This window comes from Camelus bactrianus, chromosome 12 (genome assembly GCF_048773025.1).
Source record: "Camelus bactrianus isolate YW-2024 breed Bactrian camel chromosome 12, ASM4877302v1, whole genome shotgun sequence".
Lineage (NCBI taxonomy): Eukaryota > Metazoa > Chordata > Mammalia > Artiodactyla > Camelidae > Camelus > Camelus bactrianus.
Window position 1 is genome coordinate 38,768,835 of NC_133550.1, and position 23,139 is coordinate 38,791,973.

At 37.6% G+C, this 23,139-nt stretch overlaps 1 protein-coding gene across 2 annotated transcripts in view; it reads left to right on the plus strand.

The window, feature by feature from the left end:
- Window positions 1–20,364: 20,364 nt before the first annotated feature.
- Window positions 20,365–23,139, plus strand: part of NTN4 (netrin 4) — a 104,192-nt gene continuing 101,417 nt past the window's right edge. Inside the window, exon 1 of one of the 2 annotated variants that reach the window (XM_045522431.2) lies at window positions 20,365–20,885. In XM_045522431.2, the coding sequence (XP_045378387.2) occupies window positions 20,570–20,885 (316 nt within the window). In that variant the 5' untranslated portion in view covers window positions 20,365–20,569. The remainder of the gene's footprint in view (window positions 20,886–23,139) is intronic. The other variant, XM_010962751.3, reaches the window with a different exon arrangement.

Below are 23,139 nucleotides of genomic sequence, written 5' to 3' on the forward strand. Positions count from 1 at the left end.
CAACCCTTTTATTTAAACTACTTAGGCCATAGGTACAATAGATAAATAAGGCCAATTTTTAAAAATTGTGGCTTTACTCAGTAGAGATTATATTAATGCCATGAGAATTGTCCCAGAGTTTATTTTTCTCCTACTATGCAACCCTACTACATGTGCAAGGCCATGAGAAAGTAAACCAAGAATATTTTAGAGTCCTGGTTTGGTGCAATGACCGTGTACAGACCTAGCCGGTTATAGCACCCACCGGGAAATTACATGTGGACGATGGAACCTGCCATAAGAGAGCAGAATCTATCTTGAATTCTAATTATTTGACCACCAAAAACTTTCACAACCTTAATAGACATAAAAGAACATGCGGCCTTTATCAGAGGTATAAACAGCTGTATGGCAGCTGTTTTATTTGGGCAATTAAATAAAAACTCAGAGTTCTGTTTCCTTAAAGCAAAAAGCCTGAATTCTGATCGTTCTTTATAATTGACAATGCCCCTAGGATGTTTTCTTAAAGAAAATGATTGGTATAAACATTTTAACTCTATGGAGAAAAACTTGTATTTTTACAACTAAATATTTAATCATTTAGCCAATAAAATATGTAAATTTTCAGTTATTGATTTAACTATTTCTCTCTAGCTTTAGAACTCAGAAACACCTGACTTCTCTTTATAAAAACTATTATCATAAGTGTTTAATTGAATGACCAATATTTTCATTGGCACAAGTTATCTTATATGAGTCATAGTAGATAATCAATAGACTTGTATTTCTAGTTCTATAGCCAAAATCTTGTAGTAACATTTGATCATTCTGTCAGTTTCTGGTTCTATGATACAATATTTTGTTTTTATATGATAATACCACATACTGAATTTAAGTACTTATTTTACCATCATTATTGACACTTCAAAAATAATTAGCATGTTTTACAGTTTAGAATTTCTCAGCTTGGGGAGAAGTTCAGTGAGAACTGCTGGAAGATAACTAGTATTAGACTCAGGTGTTCCTAAAAGCTGGCTCCACTTCCTTATGCTGCTCTTTAGAAAAGTAGGCTTTCTTTCTGGCTCAAGTTGTATCTTCTTTTCATTGAGTTGTAAGCATGTCTCAAGGTCCTGCAGTCTTTTTTCCTTCTTTTTAACACAATAGAAGTAATTGGGGGTAGATGGAAATCCAATATAGTATATTTTTCGCCAAACAGAATATATGTTACACTCCTGATTAAATCCGACTTGCACCCCTCACTCCCAAAGACTGTTAAGTGTCATGAGAGCAAGAACCTGGGTGGTTTTACTTCCCACAGAATCCCCAGTTTCTGAGAGAATGCCTAGTACATTGAGAGAACTCAGTCAGTACTGACTAAATAAATGAGTGAGCAATTCCAATGTTTAGGATTACATGAATCTGGCTTTGGGATACAAAGCCTGTCTCAGTCCTTACAGTCTCCATTCCCCAAGTAGCACTGAGATTTTTAAAGATTACCAAGAAGAATTCCTAACTTTAAACATTCTTCATAATCGCATAGAAAATTCTACCTCTGAAGTGGTCCCGTGGTCTATATATTTTCTGGTATCCTGAGTCACTAGGTTGTTTAAAGACTTTCATAAGTTAATAGGTCAACTATAATGAGTCATGAGTGTCAACAACGTATACACTTACAACTCTTCTTGACCCAAACAACTTGTCTGCTTTCACTTTCAGTACAGTGTTCAATAAATTACATGAAATATTCAACACTTTATTATAAAGTAGGCTTTGTGTTAGATGATTTTGCCCAACTGTAGGCTAATGTAAGTGTTCTGAGCACATTTAAGTTAAGCTAGGCTAAGCCACTAAGTTCAGTAAGTTAATTGTATTAAGTGCATTTTGACTTCAGATATTCTCAGCTTACAAAGGGTTTATTAAAATGTAACCCCATCATAAGTCAAGGAAGATCTATACCCGGATCCTGAGAGTTCCACAGTGTTCTCTGCATTAAATCTAAATTTTTATGAGACAAGCGTACATCACAAATAATGCTGAAATATAAGAAAAATCTTAGAAGCTTTTCAACCTCATGTCTAATCATTTGATCTGGCCAACAGTGGAAGGGAAAGGGTGAACACCTGGTGAGAACATGGACTCTGCAGCCAGACTGTCTGCATGTGGATCCTAGAACAGCCATCCTAGAACTCACCAACTGTGTGATTGGAGGCAAATTTCTTATCCTTGCCTCACTTACTCATCTGTAAAGTAGTAGGGATGATGATCATACCTCTGTCTTAGGGCTGGTATGAGACCCCTTGAGTTAATGTTTGTGGAGTCTTTGGAACAGTACCTGGAGCATAGTGTTTTGCTAACCAAACAAACAAGAAATATGTCTAACAGATGGGTTAGATGATAAATGGCTATCATCCAGAGATGCTACAAAAGAGATTTTTGTACATTTAGAAAGATGATATCTAAGCTTCCGTCCAGTGCTAAATTCTATTACTCTGTTCACCTCTGTGTACCCTGCTCCTATGACACGCCTACCCACTGTATCCCAAATATTTCTTATTCACTTTAAACCTTCACTAGTGCCTTTGGAGAATGTCTTCCCTGTCCCTCTTTAGCTTATCCAAATCTTATCATCTCCATTCAGCTTTTTTCCCTTCTTTTCCTGGGCATCCCACTCTCTGGTGTGTTTTATTGCTTTATATTATTCTCTTTTTGTTTCATGTGCAATTATTGTATTCCCAGTCAGTTGTAAACCTCTTGAGAAGCACATAAATAAATACTTACTAAATGAATAATAGGGGGAAAGTAAATCAGGAATCAATTCTAGTGATAGTTACATGCAAGTAAAGTGGATTATATATTCAGTGTTTGGACTATTAGTGATCAGTTCTTATTTATAAAAAAATTTATAAAAAAATTTCATAACTCCCCTGTTCACTTTTTGTGGTCTGATTAACTGTTGGTGAAACATTTGTAGATTAGCTGGTTCCCCTTCATTCTTTCTCTTCTAAAATGTGTGGTAAAGTAAAAATGCCTAGAGCAATAATTTGTGGATAAAAAACAGCTGCACGTGAAAAATAATTGATGTGGTTTTAAAATTACCCTGAGATGGAAATTAAAATGCCTTTTCAACCTATGCTCTAAAAAGAGTGCTGAAGCTAATTCCTTACAAATCATGAAATGGAAGCAAAGAAAGACACAAGTTTTTGAACAGTCAATTGGTTTTAGGTAAGTAGAGTTTTAAAATTTTGTACATACTATTTTAAAATATTCAGTTCTGTAAGAGGACATAGCTGTAGTTAAAGAAAATGTTATCTACACCCTTAGTAATATGAGTATAAAGTTTTCCATAATTACAAAAAAAAAAAAAGAAAGCTGATAACTTTGATTTCTCTATAGGTTAATTTTTTTTAAAAAATGCTTTTGTAGTTTTCCTTTCCTATTATACCTCTGATATTTTCCAAGGAATGACCCAAGTGGCAAATATTCTTTATTCATCTTATTTCCCAAGGAGAGGTTATCAGCGTTGTGCTGCCTTAATGCCACTTATTCCTGGTGTGCAGGTATGTAAATGATGCCAGACATTGGGACAAGACTGGAGAATTCACAAAATAATATTCTATCAACATGACCCAGACAATATGTGACTGAACTTTTTAAAACTCTAGATCTACACAGACCTATCCTTTACAAACTTATAAAGTTACTTTTTTCTATTCACTTTTTCCTTCATCTGAAAGTCATAGCCCTAGAAGATATGCTTGTTAAGAGAATTCTAATTCCTTGGTTTTCTTTATTTAGGGAACGTCTGAGTAATATTTAAAACCCAATACTTTCCTTTAGAAGGAAATTAAGCAGGAAATAGAAAAGGTTTTAGTCATTATTACTTAAATTGCTGTATCTCTTAACTAATTCATACAGGAAGCCTAAAAATTAAGCAGCATTAAAATGTGATGAGTCACTAGCATATTTCTCTGCTTGATTTGAGCCTGTTGTTAATTTCAATATTTCATAAACAGTAGTTAAACATAAAAATTAAAAATATGTATATGATTTTGTTTAATTTTTGAGCCCTAAGACTTATGATGTTTAGCAGAATCTGTATAAAAAGAAAATATTCTAAGCATTTCTCACATTTACTATAACAGTTTGCTTTGTTAGTAAGGAAATGTGCTATAAAATTGTATGAACAAGTTTAAACCTATGCATGGGTTTTGAAGAAAGTAACAGGCTGAGGCAGTAGAAGTCAACTACTCTGAACTAAGTATTTAAGGATTAAACTAGAATTAGAGCAATGATTATACTAAAATTAGAGAGATAGTTAAAAAGGCTTGAATTTCAACCACATGCTAAATATATTCTAGGCATTTAAAGTAGGGACATTTGAATGTTTCCCTATGAACACTTTATTGTTGAATTTTAACAAATCAATTGTCAAAATATATTTTTTCAACTATATGGAAAAAGCATAAAAGAAATAGTAACTCACACAAGTGCATACTATGTGCAAGGCATAATCCTAGAACTTTACATGTAATGGTTCATTTAATCCTCATAACAAATTTATGAAGTAGATACTATCACTATCCTAATTTACAGATGAGGAAACCAAGGCACACAAAGGGTAGAGAATTTGCCCAAAGTCACTCTGCTAGTGAGTGGAAGATGTGGAATTCTTCTAGAGTTAGAGTGCCACAGTCTGGGCTCTTGCCATCTCACTAGTCTGCCTTTGCAGCATGCTCAGTAAATCTTTTAATTCACTTTTTAAAGGAATATGAATTCCTCATTAAAATAGTAAGTTATGTTGTAGTACAACATGGAGTATCCAAGTAAGTTGTACAGAGTTTTAAAAAATATGAGTACATGCTACAAATCACATTCTTGTGCTACAGGAACTGAAATATGTAGTGACACTGAAATGTTTGGTAGAAAAAATTTAGAAAAAAACAATCCACTGCTCCTGATAGGAAAAAGATAAGTAATAGTTAGTCTTTATTAAATGCTTATTATGTGCAAACATCATTCTAAGAGCTTTAATTAATTTATTTAATCTTATGGAAACCTACAAAATACATGTTATTATTACTCTCATTTTATGAATGAGGTTAAGTGGGCAGGTAAATGCTCACCTTGTCCCCTCCCACCTTTTTCCTCCTGCATGCTAAGCATGCACTCTGCCACTGAGCTGTACCCTCCCCCCAACCACCACCACCACCACCACCTGTATTTTTTATACCTGAGAATATCTGGATCTTTGGTGTTTTCTTGTTTTATATTGTTGGGTAATTTAGAAATGTTTAGGTGGCTTTTCTGGTAAGCAAAGTTGGAATATTTGATTGAGTTGAAGGATAATTTCTGCTTAATGACAGAATAGAGGTGGAGGGGGTGGGGAGCAGAACAACTTTAAGGCATTTTGCTTTCTACCTGCCATGTAACTACTGCATAATCTAGTTTGAATGATAATAGCCAGGAGCTCTAGAGTCCAATTTTTCAAATGCTGGCTCTGTCTCTTCTTAGGTGATCTTGGGCAAGTTACCTTCAAAGATGGTGCTCTTGAATGGATTACAGGGAAACACCCCTGCCTTGTAGGGTAGGGGTAGGGTGGAAGTGGGTGAGGGGAAAAGGAGGAGAGAAGTATGTGAAAGGGAATGAAAGGCAGGAGGTTATAAAAGTATCTAAATATGTTTCCTTCTATCTTCCTTCAACATTTTCCATTACCTATTTGACATTTCCTATTTGTTTAATGATTAAATCTGTTCGATTGTTGTTAGCTTCTTAGTCATATGAGAACTTCCTAGAATGAATGTGCTTGTATGAGAACTGACCTACCAGGCCCACCCATGCTGTTTACAGTGAGATCACTTTTTGCAGCTTGTTCTCAGTCTGTTTGCTGTCTTTCCTGATGTGTCACCAATGCCTGTTGTGAACCAAACCCACAAAAACTCAGAAACAGACTTTCTTTAACTACATGTGACATTGGTGAGTTGGGATATCTTAAATTAGGTCACATAGCTATCTAATTGATCATTCTTCTTCCATTTTCAACAAACATTTATTGAGAACTTATTCTGTGCCCGGCACTGGTGATACAAAGATGAACTAATACAGTTAATGTCCCTGGTCACCTCACAGTAGTGAAAAGCCTAATATGCCTTGTACATTGCCAGGGCAGACTGTTTTTATTTTTTAACTTAAGTTGCTTTCCAGCTCTTAACTGTTCACAGCTTTTTCTTAAAACCTGCGGCTTCTATTTTTGTCTTCTGTTTAGCTCCTAAGCTAGCATCATTATTTGCAAATGTGTCCAAGCATCCAAACTGTATCCTTTTCTAAGAAGGTCATGACTGATCTACACTCCTTTTTTGGCTCCATCTAATGCTTTTTTCTGATAGTGCAACCTACTTGCATGCACTTACTTTGCACTCAGCACATATTTTTCCCTTTTTGGCATTACCCGCTGTGAAGTCTAGAACTATGCTATCCAATACTGAACGGATGAGTGAGTGAAATTTTTCCACTCATGAATGAGTGAGTGAAATATATATACCTTGAAGCTCTAGATGTACAGCTACAAAAATGAATTGGCTATAGTCTTTGCTGTTTTTTGTGTATAACTAAAGACTTGCCTTTCTAAAGAGAACTTTATGGTTTCAATCAGATAAAATTAACTGACCTTGCTTGGGCATGAGATAGGAGTTCAAAAACTGAAAATCTGGTGTCACCATATTTTTTGGCATATATCATTAGAACTGACAATTCTTAGTGAGAAGGTGGCAGCTATGCTATGTAATCCCATCTCTCTCTCAAGAATTTTTTATAGCAGAAGGTAAGCCACAATGCAGTTTAAAGTTGGAACTAAGCCAAACAGCTAGTATCCATTATTATCATTACCACCTTACCATTATCATTATCTAATCACAAATATTATTATTTAGTGAGATTTGTAATTATACTAGTTTTATGTTGATTCTTTCTCCCAAGCAATTCTTCCCAGCTCTTCTCATTTTTTCTTACTTCAACCTAATTGTGTTTCTATAAACAGAAATGACAGTTTACTTAATTACACAATACTAAAGTTTAAGAACGTTGAATTTTAATACTGATTTGGGGTAGAAAGAGGAGATTGCTCTACTAAAGCTATATTATAGTAACATGTCTCCCAGACATAATATTTTTCTGCTTATAGCCAAAGAATCTTTTTGACACACATTCAGGTTTGTTTGTTTGTTTGTTTTTATTTTAAGTTTTTTTTTTGAGGGGGGTAAGTAGGTTTGTTTATTTATCTATTCTTAGAGGAGGTACTGGGGATTGAACCCAGGACTGCACGCATGCTAAGTGTGCACTCTACCATTTGAGCTATAACCTCCCCCCTCAGGTTTATTTTTGTAGTCAGACATTTGCAGATTTATCACTACTCGTTTGAGAGAGACCCCACAGTCCTAATTAGAAGAGTTAAATACATAGGCAAGGCCACCTCATCAGCCTTGCAAGTTGTGCACTGCACAATTCCAGGGAATGCCATTCACAGAGACAGTAATGTGAATGGTGTCTCTGATGTGCAACAAGGCAACCTGCAGGTTTGGAAGTATTGGAAACATTGTAGTAAGATATAAAGAACATTTCACTAAAAGGCTAGGTAGACTCAAAGTCATCTCATTGTCTTTGAAAGTAATTTCATTTTTTAATTAAGTTTTTCCTGGAAACCATGAATATTAAAAAATCAATTTGAATGTAAAGAGAAAGATAATTTCTTAGTAAGGTATTAATTTCACAATTAATATTCAGTTTCACAAAACCATACCACTAGAAATGAGAAAAGCGAATTTAAAACATGGCCTTAAAAAGTACATAAACAGCAATTCACCTAGTAGAAAATGTAGGCAAAGATATGGGAAATGATTAAAGGTTGAATATGAACTTAGCAATAGGGCAGATTAGACAGTTTGATTTCTCTCAGTGCAAAACACCTAATGCTGAGTTTAAAAGAACCTTTTAAACACATTGCTTACTTCACAAGATAATAAGAGAAATCACCTGTCTTCCAGTATTGTGACTCTTCAAAGTGTACTAAGTGTTCTAGCTAGTATAATTAGCAAAGAAAAACAAACAAAAGTTATAAGGACTGGAAATAAACCATATGTATATGCATATGATATGACTGTTGATACAGAAAAATCCAAAAGACTAAAAATTATCAGAACTAAGAATTTAGTAAGGTTGCTAGATATAAGATCAATATACAAAAAAATCAATTACGTTCCAATATACCAACAACAAAGATTTTTTTAAAATATTACTTTAAAAATATCATTTGTAAAAATAACCAATAATAGTGTCTAGGAATAAGTCTAATTAAGATTGACAAGATGTTTATGAAGAAAATTATAGAACTCTATCAAAATGTCTAAAAGAGGACCTAAATACATTGAGACTTATACCACATTCATAAAAATGTAGACTCAATTCCCTAAAGAAGTAAATACTCCTAAAATTAACTCTAAGTGTAATATGATTCCAATTTAACCCACCTCAACAAATGTGAGTAGTAGAACAGAAATGAGCTGCTGGTATTTGAAGTGAATCTGGGATTCTTTGGGGAGCCTAATATAATTAATGGTACCTCTGATTTTTAAAAAATCCCTATAAAGTCTGTTATCAAAAGGATGAATGCTCAGGTATATGTATACTGCAAACAGAAACACTATCTTATATATCAAGAACTAGAAATATTTACATCAACATTAGGAAATAAAGAATGTCATTTCTTGGCAAAGGAATTGCTATCTCAGTTGGAATATGGCATTTTTCATCTGTGACTCAGAAGGGAAATCTGGAATACCAGTCTAGTGCCTAAGATACAGACTCTAGGTTTCCAGATCTAGAGAGGAGAATGTTTTAGCAAGTGTACCCTGCCACACATGAGAGCATCCAAAGCATCCAGAGGTATCTGAATGACTATACCTCACCCAAAGGCCACTTGTTAAACTATAACAGACATGCCACCTGTTTCTTCAAAGGCCAATAAGTGATCTTTGAACAGGGCTGGAGTTAAAAAGTAAACTTATGCTTCACGTTTTTGCATTGTTATAACTAAAATACTTACAACTGACTTGATATAAGTATGCAGTCAGTGTTTGCTTCTAAGATTGGCTCAGTGTTTACATTTTAAAGGAAGAACACATTTATTATGAAAAAGGTTTTCCAAATAGTCTGATTGCTTTTGAAGGAGCTCTTAAAACTATAACATTATGTAATCAGCCAAACTTTCTGTACTACAGTTACCTTTACAACTCTATAAACGTGATTTTGTGGCATTTTACAGTGAAAACAGGGTCAGTTCAAAACAAGAGATTATAGATGCTCTTTTTAAGAGTTATAATATTACTTTTTAATTAAAAATTATGAATTCTCAAGAAGAAAAAAGGTAAAATAAGCTTTTTAAAAATATAGGCATGCAAGTATCATTTAGAATATGGAAAAATCTCAAACTAGTTACGTGATTGGTGTTTCCTTTCAACACTTTCTTCTTGGTTTCTGGTTCACCCTCTCACCCAACTTCATGAAAAGCATGCATGGAAATCTGTTTCCTACATTATAAGCTTTAAGCACAATTCAGTTTTTTATTTATTTTTCTCTTCTGTTGTTTTGTTCACTAGTTGCAAAAAGGGAGTATAATTTGAAAAGGGTGAAAACAGTAAGAGAATAGATGACATGAACAGACCAGTCAATTCGATTGCGTTAACACTTATAGTATACTCCATCCAACAATAGCAGAATACACGTCCTTCTCAAACCCATGAGAAATATACACTAAGATAGACTATATCCTGGGCATAAAACACACGTTAACAAACTTAAAAGAACAGAAATCAAACAAAGGATGTTTTCAGACCACAATGAATTAAACAAGAAACAAACAGCAGAAAGATAACTGGAAATCTCCAAATATTTGGAAATTAAACAACATACCTCTAAATTACCCATGGGCCAAAGAAGAAATCTCAAGAGAAATTTCAAGATATTTTGAAATAAAGAAAAATAGAAGTATAATTTATCAAAATTTGTGGGGCACAGGAAAATCAGTTTCTTAGAGGAAAATTTACAGCATTAAATGCGTATGTTAGAAAAGAAGAAAGATCTAAAATCAATAATCTAAGCTTCCATCTTAGGAATCTAGTGAAAAGGGTGAAATAAAACTGATCAGCAAACAGAAAAACATTCAATTTTACATGTAATCTAATAAAAGAAATGCAAATAAAAGTGTCATTTTTTACATACTGAATTAGGAAATTTATATTTCTAAAGTATAATATACAGTGCTGGTATGGGTGAGGTGAAATAGGTACCATATTAGCAGTAGTAGTACAAATTGAAAAAAAACCCTTTTGGAAAAGAAATTTGGCAATGTGGCCTTAAACGTATTTAATGTTTCCTTTAAATGTATGTATTTGACCTAGTATTTCCATTTTCATGATTATAAAAAAATAATTCCAGACTAAGAGAATATTTAATTCACATAGATAGCTATAAAGTATTATTTATAATTACATTATTTATATTATACGTAAAATATATTATTTATAATAGCAAAGGTCTGAAATAGCCCAAGTGTCCAAATAAGTGTGGTATTAAGTTGAACAAGGTATGTCCACTGCCTAGAATAGTTAATGGCAATGTAAATTGATACTTTGGAAGAATTTCTAATAAATAATAATAAGTGAAAGAGTATGGAACAAAACTTGTATGGATAGAAATATGATGAGAAAGAAATATACTGAAATGAAAACTGGTTTCTTGGAATGATGGGTTTGCCCTTCTTGCTGATTTTCCATGTTTCCCAAAGACTCGTGATGGACATCGTGGTTTTGTTCATGGGTTTTGGAGAACAATGGCTTGGGTTATGTTCTGAGCTCAGCTGTCAAGTCTCAGTTCTCATCTGTAAAGTGAGGATGATGATTGAAGGTCTCTCCCTAGTGTGACTGTGAGGACAGAAGGTGATAGTGTATGTAGTGTGTTTAGCACAGGGTCTGCCCTACATTAAGTCCCCAGTAAACACTAGTTATTGTAATTGACTACAATAGTGGGGGGAAAATCCTATCAAGAGTAAGCACATCAGGACAGGCTCATCCAGATTTGCATACAGGAGTTTTAATTTCCATTTATTTATTCCTTTTGATTATATGCATATTCAAGATATTTGTTTACTGATTGCAGGATATTTTGAGTCCATAAAGGGGCAGTTAAATATCCTTTTGTCTCCAGAAAAAGGTACATACTAGGAAACCATAGTGTATTTGACTCTCTTTGTATATTGAAAAGTACTATTCCCACCCAGGACCAATGAGAAAAGAATTGAAAACTATTGGCTTTAGCTATTTATTACCTCAAGGCTGCAGGTTTTGATTTTTTTTTTTAACAGAGTAAGAGATAATCTGTACCTCCTTCTTTTCACCTGCTGGGTGGGTAGGAAGCCAGAGAATCAGTAGTTTCACATACCAAATTTCCTATAGGGTCATTAGTAAACTGAGAAATCTCTTATTGTTTCAGGATTCTTTTTAATATAAATTCCAATATTGCTTCAAAAGTGTTAATATTGTTCTATATGCTTTCATTATCAAAAACAGAGTTCTGTCCATAATAGGAATATCATGTATTCTAACAATCAATCATTTCAAAAGAAGATTCCTTCTTCTCTGTTGGCAATAAGACTTGCATTCATTTAAACATTCCTAGAGGGAAGAAAGTGGGGAAATGATTCCTTTATGATGAAGGAATATCTATAGTTATGTTAGAGACTAACTGCATGCATGAAAAAGTACTTAGGCTTCACCAGAGCAATGATTATTTTTGTAATAATTTTGTATTAACTTTGGCTTTAAGGCTTCATTCCTCAAGTTTAATAGGCACTATTTCTGTGAGTAAATAGCATTTACAAGTAGAGAAAGTTTAAAGTAGAGCACTGGAGGTGATATGTTGAATTCTGCAGGAATATAAATGAAATTATTTTTATTGTAAACTTGAGTGACAATGGCCTTCCATTTCTTTTACCACCCAGTTACAGGTTTTGGAGATATGTTAATACCCTGAAGCTGTTACCTTGAGCTCTGAGGATAGTGTTCCAGTTCGACATTATTCAATGAGGTTCTCTGATGTTCCTGGTAACTGAATCTCTCTTCTACAATGAGGTCTATGATACTCAATTTAGGGTTAAAGCAAATTATGGCATAGATGTGCCCTCTAAATTGCATTTTAATCTTGTGAAATTTGAAATAAAAATATTCAGAAAAGTGTTTGTGTTTGAAATTACAGTGCAAATTTAAAATTAAAAAAAATCTAGTGAAATTAAGATCTATAAGGTAAAACCAAACTAGAAGCACACTTAGCTTAATTAGTAGCTTCAATATATTGTCCTATATTATTTATCTTGAAACCCCACTTATAGACAAAGTTTTTTTTAATCAAATTGCTGCTTTAGGAGATTATGGGCTTTTAAAGTTGGCTTTCTAATTTTTTGGACAATAGTTTCTTTAAGCTAAAGAGCTAGAAAAATTGAGTAGAACTGTTGTGCTCTCAATTGCTGACTTAAGAGTTCTGGACACAGAAGGCTCAATCCCAACTCAGCCACTAATCCTAATGAGCTGTATAACCTTGAGTAGACTGCAGCTTACGGAATAACAGCTTGTAAATAGACAATCTCAGCAGACCTCAGTTTTCCCACGTCAAAAAGAGGATGGCATAATAAACTTCCAAAGTCTTTTCCTATGCTTTATCATGATTATTATGAATTAGGTAGATACGATACTGATAGAAAATGTTTCTAAAACAGTGTGCTTCTCTTAAGAGACTTCAATTTATTGTTCATTGCTTATTGTTTCAATTGTTATCTTTATGTAAATGATTCTTAACTCTGTCTGGAGACTTGACTGATCTGCTATTATCTCTAAATTAACCTGTGCAAGGCCATTGCCTATCACCCCACCTCATAAACCAACTAAACTTCCTGATTCTCCTATACCTAAAAAAGATCATCATTTTTTTCAACTAACCAGATTCAGAGCCACCAAGTCATTCTAACTTCTTCCTGTCTTCTGTCAATCCCATGATCAATTACAAAGCCTTGTCAGTTCCTTGGCTTTTTGGTTTTTTTCTTCAATTTCTCTCTCTCTTTCCACTTTCCCTATCATCATCTTGGTTTATATCCAGGTCTTCTCATAAAGTACCTCTTAACCCTCCTTCCAGGTCTTCTCTTTTCTGATCTATTATATGCCATGTCTAGATAGTAAGGGCTGTAGTCACATAATTTTCCAACACAGATCAGCTGGACTTACAGAAGCATGAAGTAGTCCTAATATACTTTTTCCTTCTCACCTCCTACTGACCCCATGAATCCCTCTCCTAATAGACTCCACTCACTCTCCTGGGAGGCACTTTATATATTCACATCTGGCCATTAAAAAGCAAGGCCCATCCACACCGGCCACCACATTCACACAAACAAATCCAATTGTTAGGACTCAATTATGTCCACATCCTCCATGTAGCTCTTCGAACCTCCTGAGCCCACAGTGTTCCACCTGCTGCAGACCACCTAATTCATATGTCACTAATCAGATAGTGCTTTATCATATTCTGCCTTAAGTTGTTATATTTTTAAAATAAAAATGTGATCATAACAGTTACATGATATTGCTGAAAGTTTAGAAGTTAGAGAAACAGTAATTTCTAATATTCTGATATATTCATGCCTTTTTCATATGTATATTTCCCATAGTTAGGTATAAATACAATTTTGCTTCCAGTTTTTCCCCCACTCAATATATAAGAAAAAACTAAAATTGAGGATAATGAAGTGACCCATGGGATGATAGAGGGGCAACTAACCCTGTTGGAAGAGAAGAAAGTAAGAGAGAAAAGTGTCACAGCTATTATTGTTACTGTCCAAACTACACTTCCGAGAACCTGCCAGAATTAGCCAGAAGGAGGTGAGAAGAGGAGGCAAAGGGACAGAGTGTGTGGAAACAAAAGGCATGAAACCCTGTTGTCATCTCAGAGATGGCAGGTAGTTCACTCTGAGTGGAGCCAGAGACCCTGTGGCAGGAACTGGTACATCATAGAAGGTTTGGGTGCCAAGGCAAGCAGCATGAACTCCATCTGTCAACGATGGGGAGCCATGGAATATGTTAATAGGTGCTTGGGCCAGATACATTAGTGAAATTACTAATTTTTGATGATATATACAGTACATCTACCTGACATTCAATCTCCTCTTCTATTAGAAGCCTGATTTTTTAAGGGTGGCAATATGTCCAGCTAAAATTCTCACCTCCTCAGACTTCCTCATGGTCTGGAAAGGCCACATAACCCAGCTCAGGACAATCAGACATAGGCAGGTGGATGAAGCTGCTGGGAAAGCTTTTTAAGACTCAGCTGGCATATATCTTTTTTCCTTCTCTCTTTCCATGTCTCTTGCCTAGAACAGGGGATTCCTGCAACTATGAGGAAGTAAACCATGCAAGTCATGATGACTTCCTTGAGCAGCTGTGCTTGTAATGGACTGTCTACCTCCTGACTTCTTGTCATGTGAAGAAAATCCATCTCAATTTGGTTAAGCTATTGAGTTGCATCCATGAAACTGAATGCAATCCTATCCAATATAATATCATGTCAATTTCTTAAAGATTTGCAATGAACTTAGTATATTAAAGATTCTGAGAAGTCGTATTTAACTTTGTTTAACCTAATACCGATACATGTGACAACAGAACTCTTTTTTTTCCTCAGAAAACTTAGTATATCTCACTGAACGTGACTATTCAGCAGAAGTTTGGAAAATACTACTTATTTTGCATTGATCCAGTAGATCCTTTACCAAGATAAGGAATATAGGAGGAGTAACATGCTAGGGAAGAAAGACGGTGAGTTTAGCCTTAAATGTTTTGAACTTGAAATATCTAAGTGGAGCTATCCATTGACAGCCCTGAAGCTCACAAATGATGTCTGGGAGTAAGCAAGGTAGGTGGTGGTTAAATTCATGGCTCCCTGGGTTAAACTGTGATTGCTAAGGTAGAAAACATTCTAAGAGTGTATTTACCAATGAGGAAATTGGAAAATTAGTTTTGAATCCTTTCTTTAACTGTCTTGCTATGCTACCTCTCTTGAAAGAGGAAACAGAAAGAATACTGTGCTTAAAGTCAGACACACTGGGGTTCAAATACTCACTTGTCGGTTTACTTAGCTGTGTGACCTTGGTGATATTTAACTTCCCTGAGCTTCAGTTTTCTCATCAAGGGAAACCTAGCCTCAGAGAGTTGCTGTGAGAATTATAAAGTATTCAACCTTATGCCTGGTAAATTGTAGCTGCTCCATCAGGGCCAATCTCCCTCTCCCTCTAGCTAGAAAAAAGTTGTTGCTTCATACTTTCATCTCCTGTGTAATGCCTTTTATACAGCTGAAACAGCATTTAAGATTAAGCCAGGGCAACAGTCTAGTTTCTGCTTATGAAATATCCATGTATAACTTGATGACGGAATTCTAGGATAGGTCAAAAGAGATTGTACATACTTGATGGATTTGAATTTAACTATTTTATATATTTAACAAAACTTAGAGTGCTTCCTATGTGTCTTGCTCTTTCCTACCATTTCATAAATATTAACTTATTTAATACTCATAATAACCTAATTAATTAGATACTATTATTATTCACACATGGCAGATAAGGAAAATTTTCCACCGAGAGGTTCAGTACCTTGCCCACAGTCACACAGGTAGCAGTTGGCAGAGCCAGGCTTCAAACCTGGGGAGTCAGATCCCATAGTCCATGCTTCTAATTACTGCACTACTATATGAAAAATATAAATAAATTTATTTATAAATAAAAGGAATTATCTATATTGCTTACTGTTCCTTTATCCCCATGAGGCCTTTGGTAACTGTTTCTATATCTATTTCCCTGCATTTAAAAAAGTAGTTATTTGTCTCTGAGCATCTTTTCAGCAATGTCAGAAATAGCAATATGTATAGAAAGTTTTAACTAAGAGCATTTAGAAGAGAAAGTGTTTAAAATTTGTGTCAATACAGTGCTGTCCAGAGTAGCTATCTCTGTAATAACAACAGAACTGTTATTGTTTGTTTGAACTTCCTAGACTCCATATAATTAATTTGAAGATAAGAGAGCATGCGTGCATTTTTTTTTTAAAGGAAAGTACTGCTTACCTTTCTGGAAGAGCACATGTATTTTCAAAGGCGCATACTCCCTTCCTAGGAATGAGCAGCTGTAGCCAGGAAGCAGATGAAATAAGAAACACAGTGCCAGTGGCAGGAGGCTTAGATTAAAGCTTAAGGGAATTCCCAAGATGATGTTTTTAAAGGGCATTTGAAGGGCATAGACCAGGTAGCAAATAAAATACAGGATTATTTCAATGGAAACAATCTCCATTTCATTTTCTCCTAACAGTTTTCCAGTTCAAAAAGAGACAAGATTGCACTCATGGAAAAATTGATGGCTAAGCAATGACTTTTTAAAAATCTGGAAACTCATGTACTATCCCAGTGTATATTTACTGAATGATCTAAATTTGGCATTTACATCTTTCACATCACTTTCCCTCTCTAAAAATGTGCAAAACTATTACTGTTCCTTTCTACACATTGATGCTTCCAGGATAAATGAGATAATGTTTATAGTTCCATGGATGAAAGATACTAGGCATACTAAAAATACATTATTTCAAAGTCCCTCTTTTCCTTGGAAGTGTCTAGTAATACCAATGTACACAGTGTTCTTGAAGAATCAAATTTTCCACAGAAGTAGATACTTATCCCATCCAGGACTAACAGTTTTAAAAAATTAACCATTTTTCAAATTTAACAACTTGAATTTGTTGATTTTTTCTTTAATATTTATTCAATACTCGCTGCCTATGATGTATTTTAATGGAATTCTTTCCTTCTGATTAAACAACATATATTTTACCTTTTATTAATGACTCTTTAAGACATCAGTATGTAAAAAGGGAATTTTAGTTTGCTTCAAGCATAATATCAGCCAACATCATAAAGCTTCTAATACATTTTTAGGCTATAGAAATATAAGCCCTAGACTTAAGTTAAAGGAACTACTAGTTCTATTTTATTCTACACCAATCCAGACAAACCCGGAGTTGAGTTTTAGGTGCACAGTTTAAGAGTAACATTGACAGACTATAGTATATTTGAAAAGTGATGATTAAAATGATTAAAGGTTTGGAAATCGTGCTACATACATGGGTGATTAAATAAAAACCTGGAGAAGAGAACAGTTAGGAGGAGCAATAAAATCTGACTTTAAATCTTCAAATACCTATTGGAAAAGAAATTGGACCTAGTCTGTATTGTTGTGGATAACTAAACTATAAACCTAAGTAGAATTTTAAGACGAGAGAATTCACAGTTAAACAAAACACTACCTAAAATGAAAAGGGCTGCTTCTGAGGCTTTTGTTTACTAAGACTTCTAGAACAGAAACTAGATGACCACTGGACAGAGATTTTGTGGAAGGAGTTCTGATAGGGTGAGAAGTTGGCCTCAAGGACCCCTAAGGTTCCTTTTGATGCTGAATATCCCATGATCCATTAGAAATCTCACTTATTGTACTAAGTTATAATAGAGTGACACCTTTACAGCCTCTTGGTGCTTTGCCTCTGAACTAAAAGACCTCAGATAGTCATTTGGTTTTTGGTTCTTATGGCTACTTTTTATAGTTCTACCATCCTCCTTATTAGCAAGTTACCTCAACTCATTCCTTGTTTTAACAGGATCCCGCTTCACCCTACTCTGTTACTTCTAACATGCTATGTTCTAGGATAACAGAATAAACAAACTTATTAACACTGCATGAATAATTTAAGTGAAGACCTAAAGAGCTCTCTCATGAATAAGGTCTTTGGTGCAAGGACTTTATGCCATCTATTTTAGTTCTTAAAAGCCCTTTCAGCTTTCTTTGAAGTTCTCAGAAGTATTCTAGATTTAATTCATCAATTATGTGGCTTCTGGAAACTTGTTATCAAAATCCCATGGGTATGCTAAGTTTCCTACTCTTCATAAATTTTTTAAAAATTCTGAATTCAGTGGGAAGGTATAGCTCAGCGGTAGTGTGTGCTTAGCATGTTGTTTCCTACTCTTCATAAATTTTTTTTAAAATTCTGAATTCATTGCTGAAATTTTCAAAAATGTTTAATCATAGGCATTATATGCTTATCACTGAGCAAGATTTCCCTTAGGTAGGTAAACTTTTCCTGAAGAGCTTCTTCAAATGAAAATAGAATTTATAAGTAAATTAGACTATAGAACCAAATGAAATTGATTAGAATGCTGACCACTTTTCTCTCCTGAGCTGCTTCATATATAAAATATTAGTGTAAGTGTGCACATTCCTTTAGAATATGGGGAACCATTCTGATTTCACTGTTTCTTCTTAATCCTTGTTCTTAATATATAGCAATAGTTATAACATAACTCAGAAAGAAACATTTAATGAAAATTTACTATATATCTAGCAGGTGTTCTCAGTTAAGAATAAAAGAAAACAATAATAATGTTTTGTATAGACTAAGTATAAAAAACTGCTTGATCATTAAGGAACTTACTGTCTTGTTAAAGGAAACAGGAACCAGTTATAGAGCAATCAAGGAAGTATACTATCAAGGCAGGATTGGTACAGACACTAAATGTCTTTGAAATTTGTAATGAGAAATGGAGTAGTTCTGCCTCAATACAGTAGACTCAGAAGTTAATAATAAATACACATTTTATTTCTTTTTTAAAATTTGCTTCGGTCATTGGTTCTAAAGTGCTAGGTTAATATTGGTACTAAGAGCCCTTGGTTGTTATAATTTCTATTTATATGGTAAGAAGAGTAATTTGGAGAGATGTTTGATTGACTCCATAGGGAGCATATCTATAAGATATGAAGAAAGCCCTAACATTGCCAATATTTGAAAATTCAAAGGGTATAGTTTCCTAAGTGTTACATAAATTGCTTCCTTATACCTTTTATCACTTCCCAGAGGTGGCCAGAATAATTTTAGTGTCTCCCAAATGGATGATGCTGACCTCATCCCAGTCCCTCCTAGAAGATACAAACTTTTTATATATCCACAGCTGAGTCATAAATAATGCCTACATGTGCCCCAAAGCTCTGAATTGTTGTCATCAGTAACACAACTCAACAGTATCTGTAAAGTAGTTAATTTTCTGGAAAAAATATTTAAAGGCACAAGATGAACACTGCAATAAACATTTCTTTCTAGTTAACTTTCGCCAGTTTCTCTGGTTGTGTACGTAGGATTATATTTTCATAGACCTTTCAAAAGTCTCAGACTCAAATGCTATGTAATCGTCTTCCATAAGCAGCAGCCCTGAGCAATCCTGTCCACAATTAGCTGCCTGCCTTGCTATTGAATTATTCCCCACAAGTTATTTCACAACTTAATTGTTTCCCAGCACAACACACTCCGTATGGAATGAGAGTGCTTGGAAGGACCAAAGAGGTTCTCTTTGTCGTGCCCTTGCCCCTAGACAAAGATGTTCTTAAACTGCACACTAGCTAATCCTGTGACCCTTTTCTTTTAGCACCTTGAGTTTTAATTAGAGAACACATTTGACATCAAAATGGATACACCCCGGATAATGTAAGCATTGATTGTTTAGCCAGGATGCCCTCCCCCACCCCGAAAAGTCCGCAGAGAACTGGCGAATGCCACCTAGCAGGTAGCGCGCTCTCCCTTGCCCGTGACCCCGGGCTGGCTAAGGGGTTCCACCCCTGGGTCTTCTTTTTCCTTCAAGTTTATGCTGCTTTTATTACTTGGTGGTGGTGGGGGGGGGTACCCCTGCATCTCGAGACGCCTGGTGAAGGGGTGGAGGGGTAAGAAGGAGGGCTTTCTTTTGCTGGGGGATGTGAGAAGTAGGCGTTAGCCTGTTTCGCGGTTTTTTAAGCCCCTTGGCAGGCCCTGACCTGATTGAGAGGGAGTCAACTGCTCTCTGGAATGTTCCGGGAGAAGGTGGGAGACTGCTTCCCAGAGGAGGCCTGTGGGTGCTGGAGGACTCCAGGGGGGTCACGCAGGGAGATGGAGGGCAAGAGCCGGGAGGGGCAAGAGGGAAGCCTTGGGCCGAGGTGACGGGCGCGATCGCGGGCTGAGGCGGGCTGGTCGCGCTGGCAGCGAGGCAGCGGGGGCCACGGATCCGGCGAGAGGATCCCTCCCTGGGCGGCGGCGGCGACCCGAACGCGCGGGCTACAGCGCCAGGGCTGTCAAGAGAGCGCTGGGGGCGGGCAGGAGGAAGGGGTGGAGGTGCGAGGGGAGGAGGGCTGGCACCGGAGCGCCGCCGTGTCGGTGCAATAAAAATGCATCCCATGGAACTGCCCATGGAGAAGGACGGGACCGAGACGCAGCAGCAGGAGGTGGTAAAAGCCGAGGAGGACGCCCAGGAGGCGGTGGCGGCGGCGGCGGCCGGGAAGTGAAAGGTCTCGCAAAGTTCAGCGGCTGCTGCGGGCGCCGAGCCCCGGGCTAGCGGCGGAGGAACCTGCAGGACCGCTCCGCTGGGTAGCGCGGCAGGGCCGGCTATGGTCCCGGGGTTCCCGCCGCCCCCGAGGTGCCCGGGCCCCTCCAGGCCGGTGCGCGAGGGTCACCCCACCGCCCGGCGCGGCCCCAGCCTGCGGCTCCCAGCCGCCGGCGCCCACTGTCCGAGCCTGGCGCCCCAGGAGGAGGAAGAAATAAAAAGCCTCTGTTCCTCTCGAGGACTGTTGGCGCTTCATCCTACAGCCGCGAGGGCTCGGCTCCCTCCAGTACCCGCCCGGCCCGGGTCCTCCCGGCTCTTCCCGGCCATGGGGAGCTGCGCGCGGCTGCTGCTGCTCTGGGGCTGCTCCGCGGTGGCCGCAGGTGGGTGGTGACGCTGCCGGGCCCCCACCTCCCTTCCCTCGCTCCTTCTGTTCCCCACCTCGGGACGCGGGGGTGCAGGGGAGTGCGGGCTGAGAACGCCGAGCTCAGCTCCCGAGGATGAAGTGAGTGGCCATGTTCCGCCTCCTTTCCCCGCGTCTCCGCAATTTAAAATACTGTTGATTATTTTTGCAACTGCGATACACATGCCCTTGGATAACCCGATATCCTGGGTGCGCCCTGCCGGAGACAGCCCGACCTTGGTTTCTTTCACGGTTTGGGTTTGTAAGAAACTGCCTTTCCACTTTGTGAGGGAACAAAGGACCAAGCTCGCCATCCCCCGGCACTTCATGGCCTGAGGAATGATGGGGAGGGGTGGCCCAGCGACCCTGGGCGCGCGTGGGCCGGGCCGCTCTCTTGTTGAGAGCGATCGCCATCGTCCCCAACCTCATGCTGGGTACTAGGGAGCCAGGTAGGGACACCTGGGGCGGGGGGAGTGTCTTCTCCCTGGGGCAGTGGCTGGAACTTAGTGAGACCCGGGGCTGGGACGATAGGTGGTGATCACCCTGGGTTGCACAGACTTGGCTTGCTGCCCCTGGGGAACTGGTACCCTGGCCGAGGCTCCGCGGGAGGTCGGAGGCGGGTCTGCTTCCTGTCTCAGTAACTGGACGACCGGCAGAGGCGTCGTCAGATGCGCTCTCCCTCCCACTCCCATCCCATCTTCCCCCGGCAGCCCTTGGTCACCCGTTCCTAGCTCGCTGTTTCTAAATTCGGGAGCCCCTTCAGCTCCTCTCCCTCCCTCTCCCGGGTCACCTGGTTTCCAGTTAGGCGAAAGTGGAGTTCAGCGTGTAAGGGGGAAAGAAAGTGAGGGGCTCTTTGGCCACTCGGTCTCTCCAATGAAACTAACTCGCTTGCTCCAGAAAGGAGAGTGGGCTGGAGGGACGGACTGGTGGAGAGAGCACTGGCGCGCTTCTCCCTTCCCTTCAGCTTCTTCCACTCTGCCTCCTGAGACGCTGGCATGAAGTAAAAACCAGTCTTTAGAATCTGCATCCCAAATCAGTCAGATTCTTAGAAGCATCCTTGCTTTACTTGAATGGTTGTCGCTTCTTTAGGGATTTCCAAGTATTGTGTCCACCAATTATTTATCTGGTTCCAATCTTTTCTTCTTACTTTAGGAGGCATCTAAAATTACTCAGTGGTTTTCCCAAGGAGCCATTAAAGGTCTAAGCTTTTACTTTAATTCTTGCTACTCATGCACCCCTGCGTGCACTTACTCATGCTCCCCCAGCAACAAAGTGAAGTTTAATAAACTTTTCCGTTTTCAAACCATGTTATGGCAAAAACATGCAAGCAATCAAAACGTAGTAAATAAATATCACAAGGCAAGTGTTTCAAGTCAAAAATACTTGTATGGGCAGTATATGATTTTCCCTGAAATGTTTTACAGATGAGTCATAGTACACTGTGTTTAGGTGATCCTGGCCACAAGCAGCTGTTGCCCCAGCTAATCAGAAAAGCTGCAGAGTCCAGGCATAAGGCACACTTGAATTTGACATTTTAAAAATATGCTTAAGGAAGCCCTTTCTTTTGGTTACAAGGCTATGGGAGGCTCGCAATAGTCACTGAGTATGTGAAACGTCTCTCTTTTAGTCTAAGCTGTCATTTGGCTTCTCCAGCAGTACAGTGATAACAGTTCAGAGGTGCTCCCTCTTAAGAAGCAGAAATGTTCCATTAGCTGGAATTTGGGGTTTGACTTCCTTTTCCTTTTCCCCTCTCTGTTTTAACTTTTAAAATAGATGATTTTGCTTAAGGTATTCATAATTAAAATGACAAGCCCAAAATAAAGGATTATATTATGTAGTCAGGATGTTAATAGGTGGATAATATTTATCATTTTAAGTAATTTTGATACATTAACATCTGTTGGACCTTTGGGTGGAAGTGCATGTTTCTTCAAGAAAGTGTTAGTTCACAGATAATGTTTAAAGGTGCTGTTAGTGGCTGCCAGACTGTAAACATTCTCCTGTTAAGCAAACAGGTAACTACTATATAACCTGTCGTAGGTAGAAGCACTCCAGAGGCAGAGAGCATGTTAAATAAGCTTGGTGTCATTTGGCAGTTTAGAGGGGTTTTTCTTTGTTATATTTACTTAATATTAAAAAAATAGATATTGCACATCTGAGCTCCAAAGGTCTCTAGTTTTACTTTCCTAAATGAGATCCTATTGTATATTGGTTAAATATCTCATATTGCTTTT